This window comes from Perissodus microlepis, chromosome 14, assembly GCF_051167445.1.
Source record: "Perissodus microlepis isolate ML-2025 ecotype Zambia chromosome 14, ASM5116744v1, whole genome shotgun sequence".
Classification (NCBI taxonomy): Eukaryota; Metazoa; Chordata; class Actinopteri; order Cichliformes; family Cichlidae; genus Perissodus; species Perissodus microlepis.
In genome coordinates, this window is record NC_140474.1 from 10380784 (window position 1) to 10401258 (window position 20475).

A 20475-nucleotide genomic window follows, 5' to 3' on the forward strand; every position below is an offset into this window, starting at 1 on the left:
GCACGCACATCAAACAAACCTAGAAGACGCTCAGCACTATCCATGTGTGAGATGCTCCAGGAACACACAGTCATGTGAACATACACAACACCCCCTTCACCTTGCAACGCTTCCACACACCCATTCATGTGTGTCTAAGCCTTTAATTAGGTAACCCTACCTCTCCCATGCTGCTGTGATCACAATTGTGGACCTGGTGGGAGAGGAGATCTTTAAACCTGACCTGGCTACTTTGTTGTGAGCTTTCTTCTGGCTCACAGAGCAGACGTTGGTCTATCGATAAGCTGATCAGAGCAGCCGAGGAAAACACACCGAGCACTGTGGCATCCAGCCCAATAGGAGGCAGACTATGTACCGAAGACCACAGCAGAGATATTTATAGGGGTTTGATCGAGGCTGCTGTTCAGTGGGCCTGTCATCAACACAAGACTCAGGCTGCATGCAGAGGATTTGGCCTGATTAATAGCAGCTCCCACTGGGAGATGTACATCATACTTTATTCTGTCCCTCGCTGAGATTTTGTATTCTGTACATGAGCCGAAGTGGAGATCTCACAACAACAGGCAAATATTTATTATCACAGGTTTTGGTATTTATTATAACTAACTGCACACACAAAGCCGGCGGGAAAGTTCCTCTCATTCACTCTGTTTTGGCACCAGTTCCAAGTCTCCTTCCAGACCCTTTACATGGGTTATTAGCAGCGCTGCTCTGGGGACCACCATTGCATTCATGACCTTTCTGCACATAAATCATGGCTAAGGACAAACTTAACCAGCTGAGAAATAATAACACATCGACTTTTTTAAAATTCTGTGCACTACAATGTGAAACAATGTTTAAATTCCTATGCCATTCACTACCAAACTCTAATTAACAAACATACTGCATAAACATCGTCCACATGCCCACTGTAGTGTGTTTTTTTCTAATTCTTAAACCTTATAGATTTTGTATTCTCATAACTTAATGAATAGCTGAACAAACTATCTCAGGACTATATTCTCAAGTGGCTTAGATTAGCTATTTTACAATCAATGTATAAATAGAGCTGGTGACTTGGCCAATTCTGTGTTTCTTCCATCAATCAAATGAATATTTCACTTGACATATTTATAAGACCAGAGGAGCTGTAGCAGACTGACAAACACATGTGTAAGACAATAATTCACTGATTAAGTTAGTAATGAGAGCAGAGCGCATTGAAAGAAAAATAGCCCCAGGCGCCACTTTCACAATGTCGTCATTGTTCGCTGACAATCCCACCACAGAAAGCGTGAAAATCTCCCCATCCATACAGAACAGCATTCTTCTCAGAAACTGTCCCGCTCTATAATAGATTAGCTTTGAAGGCCAGTATCTTTAATACTGCGTGTCTTGCTATAGTTCTAATATTTTTTTTGCTCAATCAGCTGCAATGATAAAGACGTTTCATAATGACATTGTAGGAAATGACTTCTACATTGAACTGTTTTTTAAGTCCAGTTTTAATTAAACTGGTTTTATCTTGCATTTACACATGACCACACAATTAGAAGAAAAACTTCAATTCAAAGAATATTTATATTCATTTCATTTCAGCCTTATATGCCCCTTTACTTTTCAGGCTTAGCAATATTGCCCTACTTTGAGTTTTGATTCAGGGCAACAACAATGCCCACTGAACCCACAGGCTAAACAACTGCCCCCCATAATACTGTTGTCTTCAGTACTATAGCGGCATCTTACTACCTATACATCATTTACTCTACTTTGGCCTGCTCAGACCTACAATTACCCAGCTTTTCTTTCCATTCCTGTGCCCACATCTGTGATTAGAAGCATGTCATTTCCGGGCGTGGGACTGTGGCCTGCTAGTCTTTAATTAGCTGGACTACTCAGTGGCCACAACCTCGATGGCCTCCTCATGTCCTGGTCTGAATAAAACTCATGAAATTCAAGGATAAATGGAAATGATTCTAGGAACTTGGATTTAACCATAGCATTAGCTCAAGGAGTCATATGATTTAAGTTATATGCTATTCACCTGGTGTTACACTTGGAGAGAAAAAAATGGTTTCTAACTCTGTGGAGGTGGTTTTTCTTTGTAGTTTAAGTGTTTTTTTGTACCTTTCTAACTCTTATAATATGTGGGCAAACAGTAATGTATGAAAAGAGGGTCAGGGCTTTGCTGCTCTCCTTCTCCACACAGCAGGGAACTGGCCCGAGGTTAAGACATTTAATTTCCACTCAGGACAGGAGAGGTTTTAGAATTTCAAATATGACCCTTGCTCAGGAGAACAGCTTATTGAACTGGTGCATCAATGCTGTTCCCTTTCATTAACTAAGCTTTCATCAGGGAGAGAGAAAGAATGAAAAAAGGCAATAAGAGAAGTAGATTTATTGACGGGTTTATTGGCAGGTGTGCCTAATCTTGCTCCTCAAACCAATCTAAAGATCGCTGTCTTGTGGAGAAAAGCAAGAAATAATTGCAAAGGGTAGCCATGTGAGGATGAAGTATCTTTTTTTAACATGTGGGGGTTGGCAGAGGAATAGAATTGCCTTGTCTCCTTAAATCTCGGCTGTGCAGACTGCTGGTAGTGACATTAATATGACTGACCTCACTGGAGAATTCTTTCTCCCCCTCTATCCCCTTCACCACAATTGCCCCCAGCCCCAAATCCCAACCTGTTCTGCATCATTGGTGAGGCACCTCCATGACCAACATACTCACTGCCCTTCCATCCAACACCACTAAGCTTCCCCCTCCTTCCCACCCGTCTTGTCTCACCCGACTCTCAGCATTCCCCCTTAGTTTGCCGTTAAATGGTCTCTGTGTTCCTCTGATTCTCAGGAGGGTTTGGGGGGTGATCCCAGCCCCCAATTCCTCTGAATGGTTTCTTTCTGAATGTTCATACTCTGTGACCAGCTGCTTTATATTCCAACTGTGTTAATAAGACATCCAGTTGAGACGGCTACTGGAGGCACTGAGATATTCCATATTTTCACAAATACTATTGTACATCTTAAAATGTGAAGGAAGACAGGCCTCCGGAGTAATGCCACTTGTATAGGGCAAATGAAATCAATTACAGCCGAGCTCCCATGTGCTCTCTACAGCTGTTATGGATTTTTGCGTTTTGTTTTATTAGAAATCAATCAGCTAATTGAGAGAGAATAGCTGAAAGTGATGACCATGTGGCGCTAAAGCTGAAGACCATTATTGCACCGTAGCTGGGCTAAACTGCATTTAAATCAGGCAGCACAATAAGAATAGCTGTCCAAGGGGCCATGAATAACATATTTGTAGGACTACAGGAGTATTTTGTCTTACCGTGGACAGTGAGCGTAGCTGATGCCTCCGCCTTGCCCACCATATTCTCTGCCACACATGTGTAGGAGCCCACATCAGCAGAGACCAGACGACGGATCTTCAGGGTGTGGTCCTCGCGAATTTCATACCTAGATTAAAACATGTACTCATATATCACATGTTGTCAAAGACAAAAACAGTTGCAGACAAAGACAAAAGCGAGGGTGGATCAAACAAAGACGGGGAGTGTGTGACTTAGGCAGGTATTGTGGGATGAAAGGGGACCAGTTGATGAGTCAGACCTTCCTTTCGGCAGGTCACCATCATCTTTCCTCCAGCGGACAGTGGGAACTGGATCGCCACGGGCCTCACACCTGAACTCTACGCTTTGGTCCACTAACACCACCTGGCTACTCGGGCGACGGACAAAGCTGGGACGCTCTGCAGAGATGAAAAAGAGCACGTAAATGAACACACAGCAGTCCTTCAATCATGTTTTTTTAATAGAGCTGAAGCTTTGATTCCATAAAAACAAACAAAAAAATCTCAGATCTGTCTCAGTTCCGTCCAAATAAAAAAAAAACTAAAAATAAATCACAGTGGAGAAAGTTTAAAAAAAAAAAGAAAAAGAAAAGAAAAGGCAAAAACAGTCATTTTGTATTTATTTAAACCAAGGTGTCAGTGTTCATGCTAATATAATCTCTCATTATTATTCAGTTTCTAGTACGTGTCAGTTCAGTAAATGAGTTTTCTGATTTGCCTTCCTCTGCTGTTCACCATTTTCTCTCTTTTTAGTGCAACTTCCCTTTACTTTGCCCTACTTTACCAGATAAGCGCCACCACAAAGATTCAATGAGCTTAGACTTTTGAAAGTCAAATTGCTCGGGAAATCAATTTAGAGCACCTGCATGTGCCCAAATATTGATGTTTGGTGCTAGAGTATTTTTATTTGTAAATCCATCATAGAGCCAAGCTATAGCAATATTTGAATCCCACCCCAACAAAGATAGACACCTATAAGACAAAATCCAGTATACCATAGAAGCCAGATGGTATATACCACTCTCGGTCCGTCTCTCTCTGCTCAACAAGTCACAAAAGTTTAAAAAAAAAATTATATTACTAATTTATAATATTGTCATAAAGAGGTTGTAGAAAAATAAGAAATTGACATCTCTTAGTCTTAACACATTCCATCAGATGGGACATGGTGAATGGACTGGTTCTTATCTAGTGCTCTTCTACTCAAGCAGGCAATGCACTTTTTATATAGGTCTCATTCAGCTTCTATCTAACATTCACATACACACCCGATTAATGCATTTGAGTAACTCTGGGTTCATTATCCTGCCCAAGGATACTTTGGCAAGCAGACTGGAACATCCAGGGATGAAACCACCAACATTCCAATTAGTAGATGACCTGCTGTACCTCCTGAACCACAGCCACATACCATGGTTAGTTGTTGTTGTTTTTTTGTTTTTTTATTTAGAAAGAGGGGCAATACATATTAATGAACATTTAAACAAATGTAAGTTGTAAGGACAACTAAGAACTTATATGAAGAATTTCTTGATTATGACACACAGAAAAGTAGAAGGAGTAGCCCTTATGTATTCTGAGTTTATTTCACTGTAATTTTCTTAGCTTGACAAAAGGTTTCTGGGGAAAGGAAATAAAGGAAGTGAAGAAGATGATGCTAAAAATCAGAGTCTGGACATGTTCTGTGCTTAGGCCAGAGAGAGTCAGGGTCAGAGGTCAGTGACGGTGAAACAAGATGCAGCTGGTTTGCAGGGAAGCTGCAGAGAACAGCCTGAGATTCATAATGAAGTGTGAGATTGGAGGTAATCTCACACTTCATCTGATAAAGGTCAGTGACACCATTTAGTAACCTGGGAGGGAGACGATCATAGCTTAACATCTGGACCTTTGCTTTTATTCTGCAGGCCAAAAAAAAGAAAAGAAAAGTGTGTGGCTGTTGCATGTTTTGGGGGTAGCATTAGAAACAGAAAATAGACAAAAATCTGAGGTACATACCAAGCACTGTAAGTTCAGCTATTTCGCTTTCACGTTCTCCAACCATATTTGTGCCGACGCACACATACTTCCCAGCATCGCTTTTCCGGGCATTTGTAATCATCAATTTCCCTCCACGTATCTGTGAAAGCAGAAGAGAAGGTGATAGGCTTTGTATGGAGAGAAAAATGGCAATATTAGTCTGAGAGACACTTGGGACTTGTTGTTGACACACAGAAAACAGCAAAGCCCAAACATTAGGAAACATTTCCTGATTGCACTCAAGAATTCCAGCGAGCATTTATGTACCAAAAGCCCATTACAACACCGTGATAAAATGCATTCACAAACATATAATGGCTTGATGGGAAAGAGGCTTTTCACTGGGTTTTTTCTTTGAGCTTACGGAGACACAGTCCAACCGGATGACTTTAGTCTTTAGTTGTTTTATGCTGTTTGCAGTCACATTGAACTTGACTCTAAGCCACTATCAGCTGACCTGTTTCTCCTCAGGGTACGCCAAGCTAAAGAATACTTTTCAAATCCAGCAGAACCACAGCTCACTGAGGTAACGCCTGAGGCATTTTTTTATTATTTTTTATGTATGTGCATACAACTACAAGTGAGAGCAAGTGGACGTTCATTCAAGCACACATGAACGACATACACGTATACACACCCACACACAGAGGAGAAAATGTGTGTTTGTCCAGGTGAATGTCATGTCTGTTATTTCCCAGGGCTTTGATTACAGGCCAGAGGAGATGCTTTGTTCTCAGGCAGCCGGAAAAGCAGTCCTGGTCCCAGCACAGGCCCCTCAGCCCTTCTCTCTGCTGACAACCATGCCAGTCAGCAGAGATGCACACAATAGCACGGTGCACGGTGATCTCTGTGCCCTGATAAAGCTTAAGGTTTTAAATGCACACATCAGCCTGCAAGACCAGGACCACCCTCTGCAAGCATGTAATGGATAGCTTCATTAGGGAACACCTGACAGAGAACTTGACACACAATATTGCAACAATCTGCTTCAGCCATGACCACCGTGTTAAGCCCGGTTACACATGTAGTCACATGCGTGCTAGGGCATCTCATCTATACCTCAAACAGCGTGTTTTCATCTGTTTTTGTAAAGTAGTTGCAATAAGTTTAACTTTCTTGAAGGACAACTTTGGACAGCAGACACATTCTTCTGGTTCTGCGGCATTCCTCGGCCCTTCACCCCTGATTAATATTCATGGTAAAGCAGGAGGCAGAGGGACTTGGAACAGGCTTGGAAGCCTGGCTTATTTAGGGCACCCTGTGGTGCTGGAGGGGTTTGAAGTATCATTATGTTACTGTTTGTTTGAGGAAAGGCTTAACAGCTAAAACACTGTGACAATCACAAAGGCCCAAGGTCAGGGCAGACCATGCAGCAGAGAAAGAGGGGGTGTACTGTTGGTTCCACAGGGCTTTGACATGAGGAACCACTTAAGGCCCCTGTTCCCTCTATCCATATCCTTACCTCTGTGAGTCTGTGGCAGTTTCCCATTCTCTGCAGGCATATTTGGAGTGCCAGAGCAGCAGGGACTCTGAGAGCTGGCTAAAGTAAATGAATGTAGCAGCGGCCCTCTTTTTTTCTGCATGCATATCCTCTCAACACAACAGTGCAGCACACTGGCTGCTGAAAGCCCCAACAATCTGACCATTATCCCTGCAGTAGAGGGAGATGGCACTATCCTGTTGCCTTTTGTCTCATGTCATTTGGCAATGCTGATAATGCAAAAGCCCCCCATTCAGCACCAACTCTGTTGGTATTCACACAGCAGTTCATTTTCCAGGCCGATAATTAGCCACAACTACAGCACAAAACGAGAAGGACAATGTGCTGCATTTTGGCCATTTATGATGCTGCCGGCAGACTCTCTCTCTCTAACGAGACAATGGTCTAGGCTTAAATACTGGCATTTTCTCTTTTTCTATTTAGTTTTCCCTCCCTTATTGTTCCTGGAAGACCATTTAGACAGAGTTGAGAGGGATGTGGCCAGCTGCTGCTAGTGGCACAGCAGCAGGGTAACTTACTTTTTATGGCTGTGGGAAACCTTTCGCATGAAGTCATGAATATATGTGAAATGGCGCACAAAGTAGGGACGTATACAATATCAGGCAGGTGGTTTTAATGCCGTGCTGGATCCATGTGTGTCACGGCACGCAGTGTGCAGTAGGTGTTTACGTATAGCTGGCTAAAATAGATAGAACATAGAAGAATTCCGTGCGCTCTCTCTTCCTTTCTGGAGTTCATTCCCTCCTTTTTAAGCTATATCCAGTAAATCCAAGCCATCCCAAACCCAGTATAAAGTGCAGTGCAGAGACAAAATCCCCACTGCAGGTGGTTTGGGACCTTGCTCTGATCAACAGTGATCACCAAGGAGACTGCACGTTTAAGCATGCTGCATGGTGGGAGAAGTGGATTGAAACAAACATAACAATGCAGACTAGATGGGGTGGGGTTTGACGAGCTCAGCTGTTCATTACATTAAAAAGACCTCTGCTTCTCCCTCTATGGTCATTCATTGCAACCAAATTTACTATACCATAAACAAGCTTGCCGTAAGATTTTTCTATTTCTAATACAACTTGATCTGTTAACATCTGTCACCACAGTTGATTACACATATTCCGATTGCCATTCATGACGTCTGGCGCTACTTTTAAAGTGGTCATTTGGGAACACTCAATCTGTACGGTTTTGTACTTGACAGGAAGTTTACAGTGAGCAACACCAGCTGGTCCAGACTGTTTTTAGTTCTTCAGAAGGCCCAACATTGCTCCAAGCTACAAGGACACAACTGAGTCATTAAGCAGCAGTATTGAAAACGTTTACTCAGAGAATTTCATCCAACAGCGGACAAAATCTCATATACTGCAGTAAGAATAAGTCATAGCTTCCACTATTCTGGGTGTAAAATCAGTATTATTGCAGAAACAGGAACAGTTTATCCGTGTTGTTCTTAAATAGGCACAAACATGATTAGGTGGAAGAACGTGTGTGTGAGGCATGCATGACACGGAGATGAAACAGGACTGCTTTATCTTCAAAGTATGAGGTAGTCCAGTAGATAATAACCAAAACTGAAAGGGTAAAGGATGACAGAGATTAACATTCCTTTTATTTTACAGAAGATCAAATGTTGAACATGAATAGTTTTGATGTCAGTTTAAGGAGAGAACACTATCTGTGATGCAACAGCGGGCAAAGATAGCTGCTGTGCATACAATGGCCAGATATGCACTATATGAATGTGCAAATACTACACTAAATTCCTCCAGTCAACAAGGTCCACTGTGTAGTGAAATTTTCGTGCTCCTCAATGACAACTGACTAAACTCAGAGACAGATATGATTTAATTCTCTTTAAACCAGATTATGCGCTTGTTTCTTTCAATTATGCTGTGCAGCGTCCAGATTTCCTGAATGTGCAGCTTAGGAAAAAAAACTGAGAAAGAACAGCTACACTGTTAAAGAGGTTGGGGCTCAATATATCCAACCTCAACTCACCCTCACTGTGCAAAACTGTGTTTAGTCATGAACAGCTCTCCGCTAAAGATAGCCAGCAGCGATAAATCACAATTCTGACCTGCCCAGAAAGTTTTATTTTATTGTGCACAAGTAGCCCAGGCTGGTTTTTCAGCGACAGACTGCAGGCATACTGAGTGGAACATCTTTATTAGTAGCTTATATTTATTATCTGGGTAAGATTAGATTTTCCACGACTGTACAGTGAAGTTCAGCACTTGGGGGGCCAAACTCTTTGATTGCCTAAAAATTGTACAATGTGCAGCCAGAATCTTAAAATCCATCTAGTCAGATTGTTAAAATGTGATCCAGGCGCACTACTAACTACTGCCTACTCACTGCCTGCTTATGTTAGCCAACTGCTGAGTTTAACTTACTTCTAGCGAGCGCAGTATAATTAAACCCAAATAAAATGTCCTGCTCAAGAACAATTACTACAGACACAAACTTGTGTTTGCTACAAAGTGTTTAAGCTAGGGATAATCAAGAAACATCTTCAGTAAGCAAGCATGTAGAGCTGACTGATACTGTTGTGCTGGCCTGTTTGCTATTTTAATTAAACTGAATAATTGGTGGTTTGGTTGTAAATGCAGATTGTTGTTGTTTTGATTCTGCAGTCAGTCCTGCTGCTGCTGAGTGCAACTTTCTTCGATTCCAGTCAGCTCATTTCTCCCTCCTGATCTACACTTCTCCTGGTTGATTTCACCAGTAGGCCATCCCTAATCAATGCAATGCTGCCAGCTAATGGAGCAAGACTAATTCCATACCTCAGTTATTAAGTACAGAAGGCATCAAGATTGGGTATTTTGGGTTTGGGAATTGCTATTTGTGAATAATGAGCCGAACAAATCAATCTTTCAACAAACGCTGAGGTGGTGGTAATGACTTGACCTAGAGTACTAGGTCATTCTCTCTCATAGATTTAAACAGACATATACAAAGCAGTCTCTAAGCTTCAGTACACGTCAGCGATAACAGTTACTTACAGTGATTCTCTCATCTCTGTCATCAATATTCACTCCATCTTTTTTCCATGATATGGTGGGTTCAGGATGTCCACGAGGAGGTTGACACTCCAGGACTGCCGGCTCCCCCGCTGCCACAATCACATCTGCAGGGTTTTGTCTGAAGTCGTCACGTAGAACTACGAGAAAACACACAAAAAAGGGAAACATTTAATGAAATGCTAAAATGTTTCCCTCTGGGGATGGTATGAAAAAGGAAGAACGAAAGAAGCACGCTATTGAGGTGCTTTTTTAAAAAAACAACAACAACAAAAAAAACAACACTTTAAGTCAAGTTGTCTTAACACACAAAACTGGCTCTGCATCAAATGACAAAATGTTGAGCATATCTCGCTTCTGATTTACTCCATGCAGAGGATCATTGTGTACTAAAGAGTGCATCTTCATCTCTCCTTGACCTTTCATATTTAGATATTCTGAATTCATGCACCCATTCTATTTTAACATGCTTGAAAGCTGACCGTAGATCACTGCCACTCCTGTCTTTTTGATTTTCCCTGCTGGAGTGCTTTAAAATAGATGACACAGCCATGGATTTTGATTTTTTTTGGATACACGAGTTCCACTGTTTGTCATTTAATTATTTCTGGTGGAGAGTAATTTGATAACGAATAGATGTGGAGGTTTTAAAATATGAACTGAGTAGTTCTGTATACGTGGCTGCACCTAAAATCATTAGTCTTTGCCTCCCTGCCTAATCAGACTAGTAGATTAATATCATTAATAAGTGGACGTCGCAACAAAGTAGATCAATGCAAATCCACTTTCTGAGAGGCAGACAAACTTCATATCAATGAGCTCATAATGTGCAGTGTTAAAGATAAACTGGAGGTTTATTGAGCGGAGAGAAGGTTATGAAAAAGCAACAAGCTCCTTTTGGCAGACAGTGTGTGCCAGTAATCATGTTTCCAGCTCCAATGCATATATACATATAAAATATATAAAAACAGTGTCTGTATCCTGAAATTCAGGCCACACACAGAGTAGGGAAGATCAAGGCACTGTGTGCGTGTGCATTGCTATCTGTAGGTAAAACCTGAAAATGATGTGCAAGTTGTTCTGTCTGCATTTTGAGGATAAAAGTTGCACTTTAGCTATCTTTTTGTCTCAGGCTCCTTAGCTTGCTCTAAAGTCACCTCAGTCACAGATCAAAGTCATGCTCACCGAAGGACCCCTCACCTACTGACAGCCTACAAATTCCTGACTAAACCCTTTAAGCACTTAATTGGTCATTGGCAGGCCCAGATACTGCTCTCTGTTTCTTGTAACACTGAGTATTCAATCCATTAAAAGGAACTTTGTTTTAGAGGAAGATGGCCTGTAATAGCTTCCACAGTCCTGTTGCCTAATCACACCCACGCCTCCCCAGAAGCATCTAAATTCCAAAGCATGCGGCAGCATTTATCAGGAACAAAGAAAAAGCATTCACTGGATATTTTGTGAGTTATTCGCCATTGCACCATCAAGAGAAGGCATGGGTCCACAGGTCTATACACACTGTGCTGTATACAGTTGAAAGGCAATTACGTGTGTAACTCCCTAAATTTTCAGCCTCTCACTCTAATTCATCTCACACTCAACAGTGCAGCTGTGTGCCGAGTTCATGCTGTATGGTTAACAGCAGATCGAGTCATTCGGGAATGTAAACACCAAACATCCGATCCATTAGAGCACCAGCTCCATCTGAAGAAACTGTCTCTGTTTGTATCAGCAAATCCAGCTTGTCCTTAAGAGGATTATTGTAAAAGTCAACCTAATGTACCAAGGTATAAATATGCTGCATCAGTTGGAGACAGTGATTGATATTGATCAAGAATCTGTACATTGAAGATATGAGGGAAATCATATTTTTCCTTTGAGGTAAATACAGTCTTTCAGTGCCAGGGAGCGTGACTTCAGTTAACTGTGACCTTAATTACACACCGTCTTCTCTCACTGTGTCTCTACTTTCCCTGCTGAGCTCACTGTATCTCTTTTAGCTAATATTCACAGGCATCTGTCCCTCTGGAAAATAAAGAATGATATGCTCGGAGGAAAAGAGGGAAAAACGATGCTATATTGACTTGTTGGAGGCCCGAGGGAGAGCTGGCATCATTCAATGTTTACACCAACAGTGCAGTGATCACCCCCCTTCAACGGCACTCACTCCCCCACCTCACGGCCTTTCTCCACCTCCAAACCAACACCTCTTTGTTATAAACACAGCTGAGTGCAGCACAGCAGACAACGCGGAACATCTGCGTAGTGGAAAACAAAATCCTCTGGGATTGAGGAGGAGTGAGCAAGAGGGAGACAGAGGCAGCCAGACAGTCTGTGAGATCGACAGACAGACCGAAATCTGGATGGGGTACAAAGCCCCAACTCTTTCCCCAGAAGCCCAATCAGATCTGGGGCTGTGGCAGAATCATTTTGCCTGCCCCCTCCAACTCATGTAAATAAAAGATCCAGTATTGCTCCTTCCTGTATTCACATATATCCCTGCTCGCCCCTTACAGCTCCTGTTTTGGGACCCAGAATTCTGGGGGGGGGGAAAAAAAAGTGATGCAAGGCGCTCACACTACGTGCTGTCCTGTAAGTGTGTGCGGTGCAGGCTGTATCTGTGTTTGGGATAATGAGCCTACTCTACCATTCTGTCTCTCTAGTGAGCCTGCAGCTGTCCCCTTGCAGATAATATTTCCTGGGCTATTAACAGAGGGGCCAAACTCAGTGTGTGTGTGTGAGAGAGAGAGAGAGAGAGAGAGTGTATGCGTGTACAGAGAGATTTTCAGTTTGTAGCTTAATATGTGGAAATGAGCCAAAGTCACAGGTCCCAGCATGAAGACGCCTCTTTGTCCGTCCTGGATTTGCACAAATATGCTGATGATGGGATGGAACAGAGTGGATATCCGGACCTGGACAGATATCAATACGCTTTGTCAAGGTAAAGGGATGCATTCTGCCCTGCATTTCCTCTTTTCAGGAGTGGAAGAATAAAACATGTTTTACCTCACCTGGCTGACATGGCTTGCTGCAAGACAAATAGCTGACTATGCATAAAAAAGGGGGGAAAAAAATCATTCATCAAAGCAGCGTCTTAGCTTGTAGTGGCAAACATCTGTTGGGCTATATTGTACTGTATAATAAAGCTGTCTCCAGGTCCACAGTAGCAAATTGGAGCTGTGTTGAAGCTAATGCAATTAGCTGCCATCATTTCTTGCATTCAAACCCTCCTTTAAAGGTCAGCTGAGATGGCTGCTCTCAGTTCTGAAAACTAACTGGTTCATCACCCCCATAAGCTATCCCCTGTCCACCCACACAAATGCGTGCGCACACACACATACACACACACGCTCAGTCACACACATAAACACACACTCTTTTCCTCAGGAAATTGAAAACAGATGTTTAAATGTCAAATTAAAATGAGATTCCCGTGCTGCCCTCCAACATTAATGAAAATGAAGACTTAATGCCACACACCAGTCTGGGTGGGAAGATCAGATGAGCTTTGTTCTGAGGAAATTAAACCAAGTAAAACAAGCTCTTCACAAATCTTTAGAGGGATAGAAAAAACAGACCCACCAGGGAATTAAAGGTTTATCAGAAGGCACCCACACTCAATCCCACAGAGACACAGAGCACAGCGTGGGTCTCGCCTTTGGCTTTTTCCTCAAAACAGAATGGACATGGCTATCTCCACAACAGAAGCAGAGGGAATGACAGGAGAGGAGAAAGTGAATTAATGAGAAGAAGAAGAAAAGTAGAAACAAAAGGAAGAAGAGACTCTGCTCAATGTATAATGCAAGACCGCTTCCTTTTTTATCCATCCTGGTTCCCTCAAGGTAGTTCAAGTTCACAAGCTGCAACATTGTCGGGCTATCAGAGGCCAAATATCATCAAATACTACCTGAGGATATTAGACAGAGATGAATGTGCAGCGCAGCGAACACCAAGAAAAATATCAAATGGCTAAGCAGCCCCAGATGTTCCTGGTTATAGGTGACTGCTTAAATCCTCAGCTGTAGCAGAAATGCATTGTTTTTTTTATTTTGCACTGCAGGAGTATTTACTATTAAAGTGTCTCTATGATTCAACATGATTGAGATGTGAAAGTCTTTGTACACGCAAAATATGTACATAAGAAATGTTTAAAAAAATGGAAATATTGAATAATAGTTTACATGTAAAGAAAGAAAACATCCACTAAATCTCTTCTTTTCTGGTCAAATAACAGATTTATGTGCATTAAACTAAAGCTTATAGTGGATGAGCTCCCCTCCAGTCCATTTCTACTGACTATTCAACATAAATCCTCTGCCCCATCATGAGTGTTGTTTACACCATAAGCACAAACCTGGCCTAATCACAGTGTGGCTCTGTTGTATGCTTCCGTACTGATGCTCTTCACCTTGCCTCCGGCTCTGTCCTGCGATACAGACAGCGCTCATTCGCTCACTCAATGCATCTCCAACTTTGTCTTTAAATTTCTCTCCCCCCTCTCAGCATTTGACCCCCTTATCTTACCTCTCTCTCGGCTCACACACATTGAGCGGCTTACATCAAAGACAGGCTTATAGCAATGGTGTGTTAACCCATGGCACTCCACTGCAAAGGCTGTTGCAGGTGGATAATTTGCCAGAGGCGTGCATACTGTGTGTCTCTGCTTGCACTGTATAAATCTGTTTTTTTGCTGGTGGGTGTGAAGATATAACAGGACTCCTGGTGCACTCTGGAGAATCACTGCCTCCCGCCTCCTTGTTTCTTTGCTCCCCTCTGACTCCACCACCAGAGAGTAGAGACTGGACACAGCAGACGCGCCTCTCTTTCTGGATCTGACTGGTGTTCTTCTGCTCTGAGCTTATTTCCTCTTGCCCACCGTGCAGAAAGTCTTATCCGTCTGTCCAACAGCAGGCAGATAATGCTGTCTAGGACAGATGATTGCAGATACAAACTTCCAACTCATGAATATATATCCAAATACAGAGATAAAAACTGACAAACAGGGCAGCTGAAAAAAAGAGCTGACATCATCGTGAAGCCATCACAGATTTTCCACTTGTAAATGTTTTGTTCTTTAAAGAATTGATTCATAGCTTTCGCATTTATATTTAAATTCTGGGTTTATAAATCACATAGAAACCAATCAAAGCTCCCCAGACAACCGTGACATTCAGTATGAGGTCACATCTGCGTCAGTAAAAATGCTTGACAGCCTATGTGCATGGTTGACCGTAGGATATCTCATGCACACCCGTAAATATGTCAACAAGAGCAGAAGGACTATTACCCCACTGGCCTTTAGGGTTTGCACCTGCACGCCCCAAACATCATGAGGTCATCCTACAGAATGTGATGTCATGTCACGGAGCAGAGACAGGATGTCCCGATTACTCTTACAAACAGAACTAGCTTGAACAATAAAGTATGGGAGTCCTTTTGTAAACAAAGAAAACTCAGGCACAGCCCTCAACATGTATTCACAGCTTGTCTTACTTGTCTTTGGTATCAAGATACAAAGGAGGAATCACTGCGGTTTAACATTACTGGAAGATTTCTCAACAACTGGTTTGTTGAGGGTGACACACAGACACATAAATACAAACCAAGCCATGTAGGGAAATATGCCAGCTTAGCCGATGTGTTTGCGCGTGTTGGATAAAGGCATTTTTATTACACTAGGCCAAGTGATTTCAGTAACTGACACTGGCAGGCAGGGCAGATGGCTTTGCGAACCCTTAGGTGACACACCAGAGGGCTTGTCCGAGCTTGCTCTGGCCCAGCGAAGCTGCCAATGCAGAGGGTTCAATCTCAGCACCTCACCCTCTACACACTTTAACACGCACATGTAGGCCTCATGTGCAGCAGTATCCAACAGTAATTATGTCCGTACATAAAGAACACAAACATGTGCTCACACACAGGCGCGCACACATGCACCACATAAAGGAAATTCTGCCCCACAGCCGCACAGACAGAGAGGCCATTGAGTGCCTGTGTTTGTTTAAATGGTCATAAGTCTTCTCGTCAGGCTTGGAGAGCGAGATGGCGTTTGGCGAACATGGCAAAAGGCACAGAGGGCAGCGGGGAAGCAGGTTTATGTGAGTGACTGAGTGAGTGAGTGACTTGGCACCTCATAGTTCAATAAACAGTGCCTGTCTGATTGGAGTGCTGGGTGAGCACGAGTTGGACTAAAATAAAGAGTGTTTCAAGTGCCGGGGCAGCAAAGCCAGGAATGTCAGAGGAAAGAAAAAAAAAAAAAAAAGAAAAGAAAACTCGAGAACAACTCTTTCGGCCCAAAAAAGTTGTGAAAAAGGAAAAAAAAATACAAATCCAATAAAATCCAGATAAGAACACCCACTGCCACAATGCAAGCTGTGCAATAAACATCTGTATAGGATTATCGCATTTTCATTTAATGACTGAAAAACATTGACAAGCTCCTTGTGGATTTGTGAGCTGACAGATCACTCACTGTCTACATATGAAAGTAATCAAGGCTGTTTGGATTCTCAGGGAGAGCCTGTTACCTGTTGTGGAAACTGCATCAGATATTGTGGGTATTAAATGCACTCAAATCAGTATCAGTACTGGTCAAGCTTAAAAAAATGCCAAACACTTTTCCAAAGCATTATGCTGCTTCTAGTGGAATTCATGCTTTTTCCATTCTTGCTGGTTTGGAAGTTTCACTATGCACTAAAATAATAATGAGGGAGAAAGATGGGAGAAAAAAGTAAATGAATACACTTTATGAGCAGTGATTTACCTTCACTTTTGACAATAGATCACTTAATTACCACTATAGCAATTCTGTGCACACCTAACTAGTAGGTTCGGGATTTGTCCAGCCTCACTGGACTGTGCTCTACTTTTAAATGAACGTCATCTGAGTAAAACTTCTACTTTGTATTCATAATCGTGTCTATAGGTGGAGCTTTGCATCCAGAGGAAGACGAGGAACTGAGAACTGGTGTAACTTAACTCTCACCACTCACTGTATAGCCCCGAGCCTGTAGCTCTCTGCACACAGATAAAAAAAGAACAGGTGTAACACTATCGTCCACACAAGCAGGTACACCTGTACTGTGTGCTCGCTCATTCTTTGGCTCTTTCTCCCTCTCAAACACAACAGAGAGACATATTGCAGCCCTGCTTGTCATTTCTCTGAATTGAAGTCTTACTGTGGCTTCTAAATGCTTTCTATTAAAACTGCATAATGTAGATCCTAAAAGAATTCTCTAGATTTATTATTATTTATTATTATGGAAAAGACATTGAAAAGACATTAAGCTTTTAAATTTTTTAAATGTAATTCTTCAGCACTGTGAGCACCAAAAACCAAAATTCGGTTACTTTGTACTCATGGGTAGAGGCAGAAATCTCAAAGATGGATCTCAAAACCTCAAACCACATATACGCACAATGAGATACTACTTGAAGTAAGTGAGAAAATGTGTTATTTTGCTGCTTGGGTGAACTGATCCTTTATGAACTCTTTTCTCCCTCTCGTTGCGTTTATAGTTTCACTCGCTGCTGTTCTTTCTTCTCACCCTGTGCTCAAGCTAGACTGTGCTAGTCTGAGTCTTCACAGTGTAATAGGATTTTACACAACACACAACTGGTGAGGATATGCAGATCACACATTTGTCACCACAGAATGCTCATTATAGTAAATCCCTTTACTTCGAGAAAAGCAGGCATAAACATGCCAAGAGCCATGGAATATCTCTATCCACAAGTGCCTAAATCCCACTATGTGTCTAACACGGCTTAGTTCACATTGTGTCAGTTATGTTTTCTGACTATATCGCGCTGTGAGCTGCCCTCCTGTCTGTGTGGCCCCAGCAGCTAACCCTCTCCCAGCATCTGCAAAGATGAGAACCTTATTAAAACAATCTTCCCAATTAACATTCCTGGCACTTGGAGCCCCATCCCCCAAGGAGCAGGACCTCGTCAGCCTCTCCTCCAAATCTGACCCCTCCTCATCTCTGTGATGACAAAGAAGCTGTGTAGGACCAAGACCAGCCATGAGACCCTTGAGCATGAGTGGTGAGAAAGGGGATGTGAGGCAACTTGTTTTCCTTCCTGCTGCAGAACAGAGATCCGTGTGCTTGTCTGTTTTTACTCGTGCATTTGTTTACGTGTTCATCTGTGTACCGTGCGTGTCAAAACGAGAGGGAAAATACAGTTACGCATAAACTAATTACTACCAATCAGGACAGCACGGTCATCACAAATAATCCTGATTTGATGTGACGTGCAATGACACGGGCTTATTTGCACAGGGTGGAAAACTCATGATCCTGGGCTCAAAGAGGTACTGTAAGATCAGGCTGTCCACTGCAGCTAGCACACATCAGAGAAATTACATCCGTAAACACAGCATGCTTTCCCGTAGAGTGCCATCTGACCCTTTGTGAGGCCCTGTCAGAGATTTTAAAACACAAACATCTGCTGCAAATCTTTTCACTTCTCTATTATCCTGAGATCTCACAACCAGATAATCATACTCGTTCCAATCTCTTGCCCATCTTCCCAAAACAAAGCTATATCAGCTATAACAGCAGAGACTAATGGACACGGATGCAGAGGTATTCTATAGCAGTGCTGTGCAAACAGCACCGTGGTGAGGGGAATGAGATCCTGATGTTAAAAGAGGGATGTGATGTTTACAGTGACTGAGTTTCTGGCTATGCTTCATGTGAGTGTTAATGGAAATCACAAATATTAAACAGCCCCTGCTTACCATGCGTTGGCTGAACCTCCCATTGTCTTATATACTGAAGAATCTAGTGTGTTTATATGAGTGCTCATGTGTTTGCTTGGGTTTTAGTTTTCCTGACTCACTTTGCTGCCAGTCTGTTTAGACTACGCCTTATTAATGCATGCTTAATGAGATCCAGCATACACACAACTTCACCGATGCCTTTGTAGCATATGTCAAACACACTAATTCAAAGCTGAAAAGTTAGAATTCAGCCTTTCATCTTAAATTGGTGTAATGGAAATCTTAGCCTAATACCCTTAGTTTCCAATGAAAGTCTAATTTGTTGGAGGTTTAGGAAACAGTAGGAGTGAGCGATTGTTGCAGTGTCTTGGTCGGTCTGAACTATAAACTGGAATTACATCAGTTGGTGTTGCAGAGGTGACTGGGGAGGAGTAATGTGATAGTGGCTGCGTCGAGGGAAACCGTCAGGCGCTGAGGAAAATGGTGAAAGAAAAAAAAAAAAAACGCTAGGGAGTCCAATGTAATGTTACAGCAGATCTCTTAGCCTTTCGTCATGGCCACTTTCATTTCCACTATCCCGTTCCCTCACCAATCACTTTACCAGGGACAGAGGAGATGGGAAAAGAGGAAAGGAAGAAGGAAGAGCGACAAAGACAGGAAGAGCTTGTAGAGGTTAAGTAAAAGTTGGGAAGTGGGGGTAAGGGGATAGAGATATAGGGCACAGGAATGTTAAAGAGGGTGAGACAAAGCAAATGAGGGTACTGGTATCCAAACATGTGCTGCAGCTCCAGAGGGGCACATCTTTCTCTGATCAGTTGCCGTCCCCATTTCAATGGTTTCCACATGGACCCTAAACTTTCCCAGATGGACCCTGAGAAGATGAAAAGATGTCCACATCATATCTAAGAGGAGATCTGTTACAGTGGGAAGTGTTGCCGAAAGGAATGGAATGAGGGAATGCTGTCAGATACGGTGTGCCAAACAGAAACATAGAGTTGAAATTTCATCTTTAGCACTTGCCTACTAAGTGCGTACTCCTGTGATCGCTGCCAGATACTTTGGCGCTATAGCTTTTCACTACGCTTGTCAACTTGTCCAACATGCAATATCGAGCTTTGCTGATACCAAAGAGAAGGTTTTGTAAATGTGCCAGAAATTAACCTGATCTCTGTGAAATTGACAGTGTGTAAGGTTTCAAGACTGATAAGTCCCCCATTTTCCAAATTTAAATTTTCACAGGATTGAGCGTGCAGACAAAAGAAATGTTTTGTCATAGTTTTTCTTCTTTGTTTTATGGGATACTTTGCTACTGTTAACATGCCTGAAACATCCTACTGAGCTGATTTATGATAGTCTCCCCAGGGTACAAAGCCAAGCCCCGTAGAAGTGGAAATTTAAGGCTACTGCACTCACAGAGTTGGCGCAGTAGCCTTATAGTAGATTTATAGAGGTGGGAGCAGAATCTTTTCCACCTCTGTGGCAATGCATGCCTGTTGCATAGACTGAATTTTCAAGCTTGGTATCCTGAGACTAGAACAAAGCTGAGTGTCGCAGTGTTTTCCACCTAAACAAATTTTATGTGGGGAGTTTGATTTTGTTAATTATATTTTAACTGAAGTCATTCAGAGACAATGCTGTCGTGAAGCTCATTTTTCACAAAGAAGATTTGTTTGACTTTTTCTTAAATATAATTTTCAAGAAAAATATATCTGATTAAAGAAAACAATAAGTGTCTATTAAAATCACATGGTTTAACATCATGTTTGTCCTGTAAAATTGTTACACCTACGTGATGTGACACAAAGTTATAAAACCACGTGCGATAAAGCTATTAAGTGATTCGTAATTGGAAATTCTCAAAATAGAAAATATAAGAGGGAAA

General features: G+C 42.2%; 1 protein-coding gene across 9 annotated transcripts in view; it reads right to left on the reverse strand.

Moving 5' to 3' along the window:
• The window catches only part of robo1 (roundabout, axon guidance receptor, homolog 1 (Drosophila)), a 228348-nt gene that overhangs the window by 32516 nt on the left and 175357 nt on the right, over positions 1-20475 (reverse strand). For all 9 annotated transcript variants that reach the window (XM_084951696.1, XM_084951693.1, XM_084951694.1 and 6 more), the window contains 4 exons: positions 9851-10008; positions 5330-5450; positions 3595-3733; positions 3314-3441 (listed from right to left, as the gene is read on the reverse strand). In XM_084951696.1, coding sequence (XP_084807822.1) covers positions 3314-3441; positions 3595-3733; positions 5330-5450; positions 9851-10008 — 546 coding nt within the window. The remainder of the gene's footprint in view (positions 1-3313; positions 3442-3594; positions 3734-5329; positions 5451-9850; positions 10009-20475) is intronic.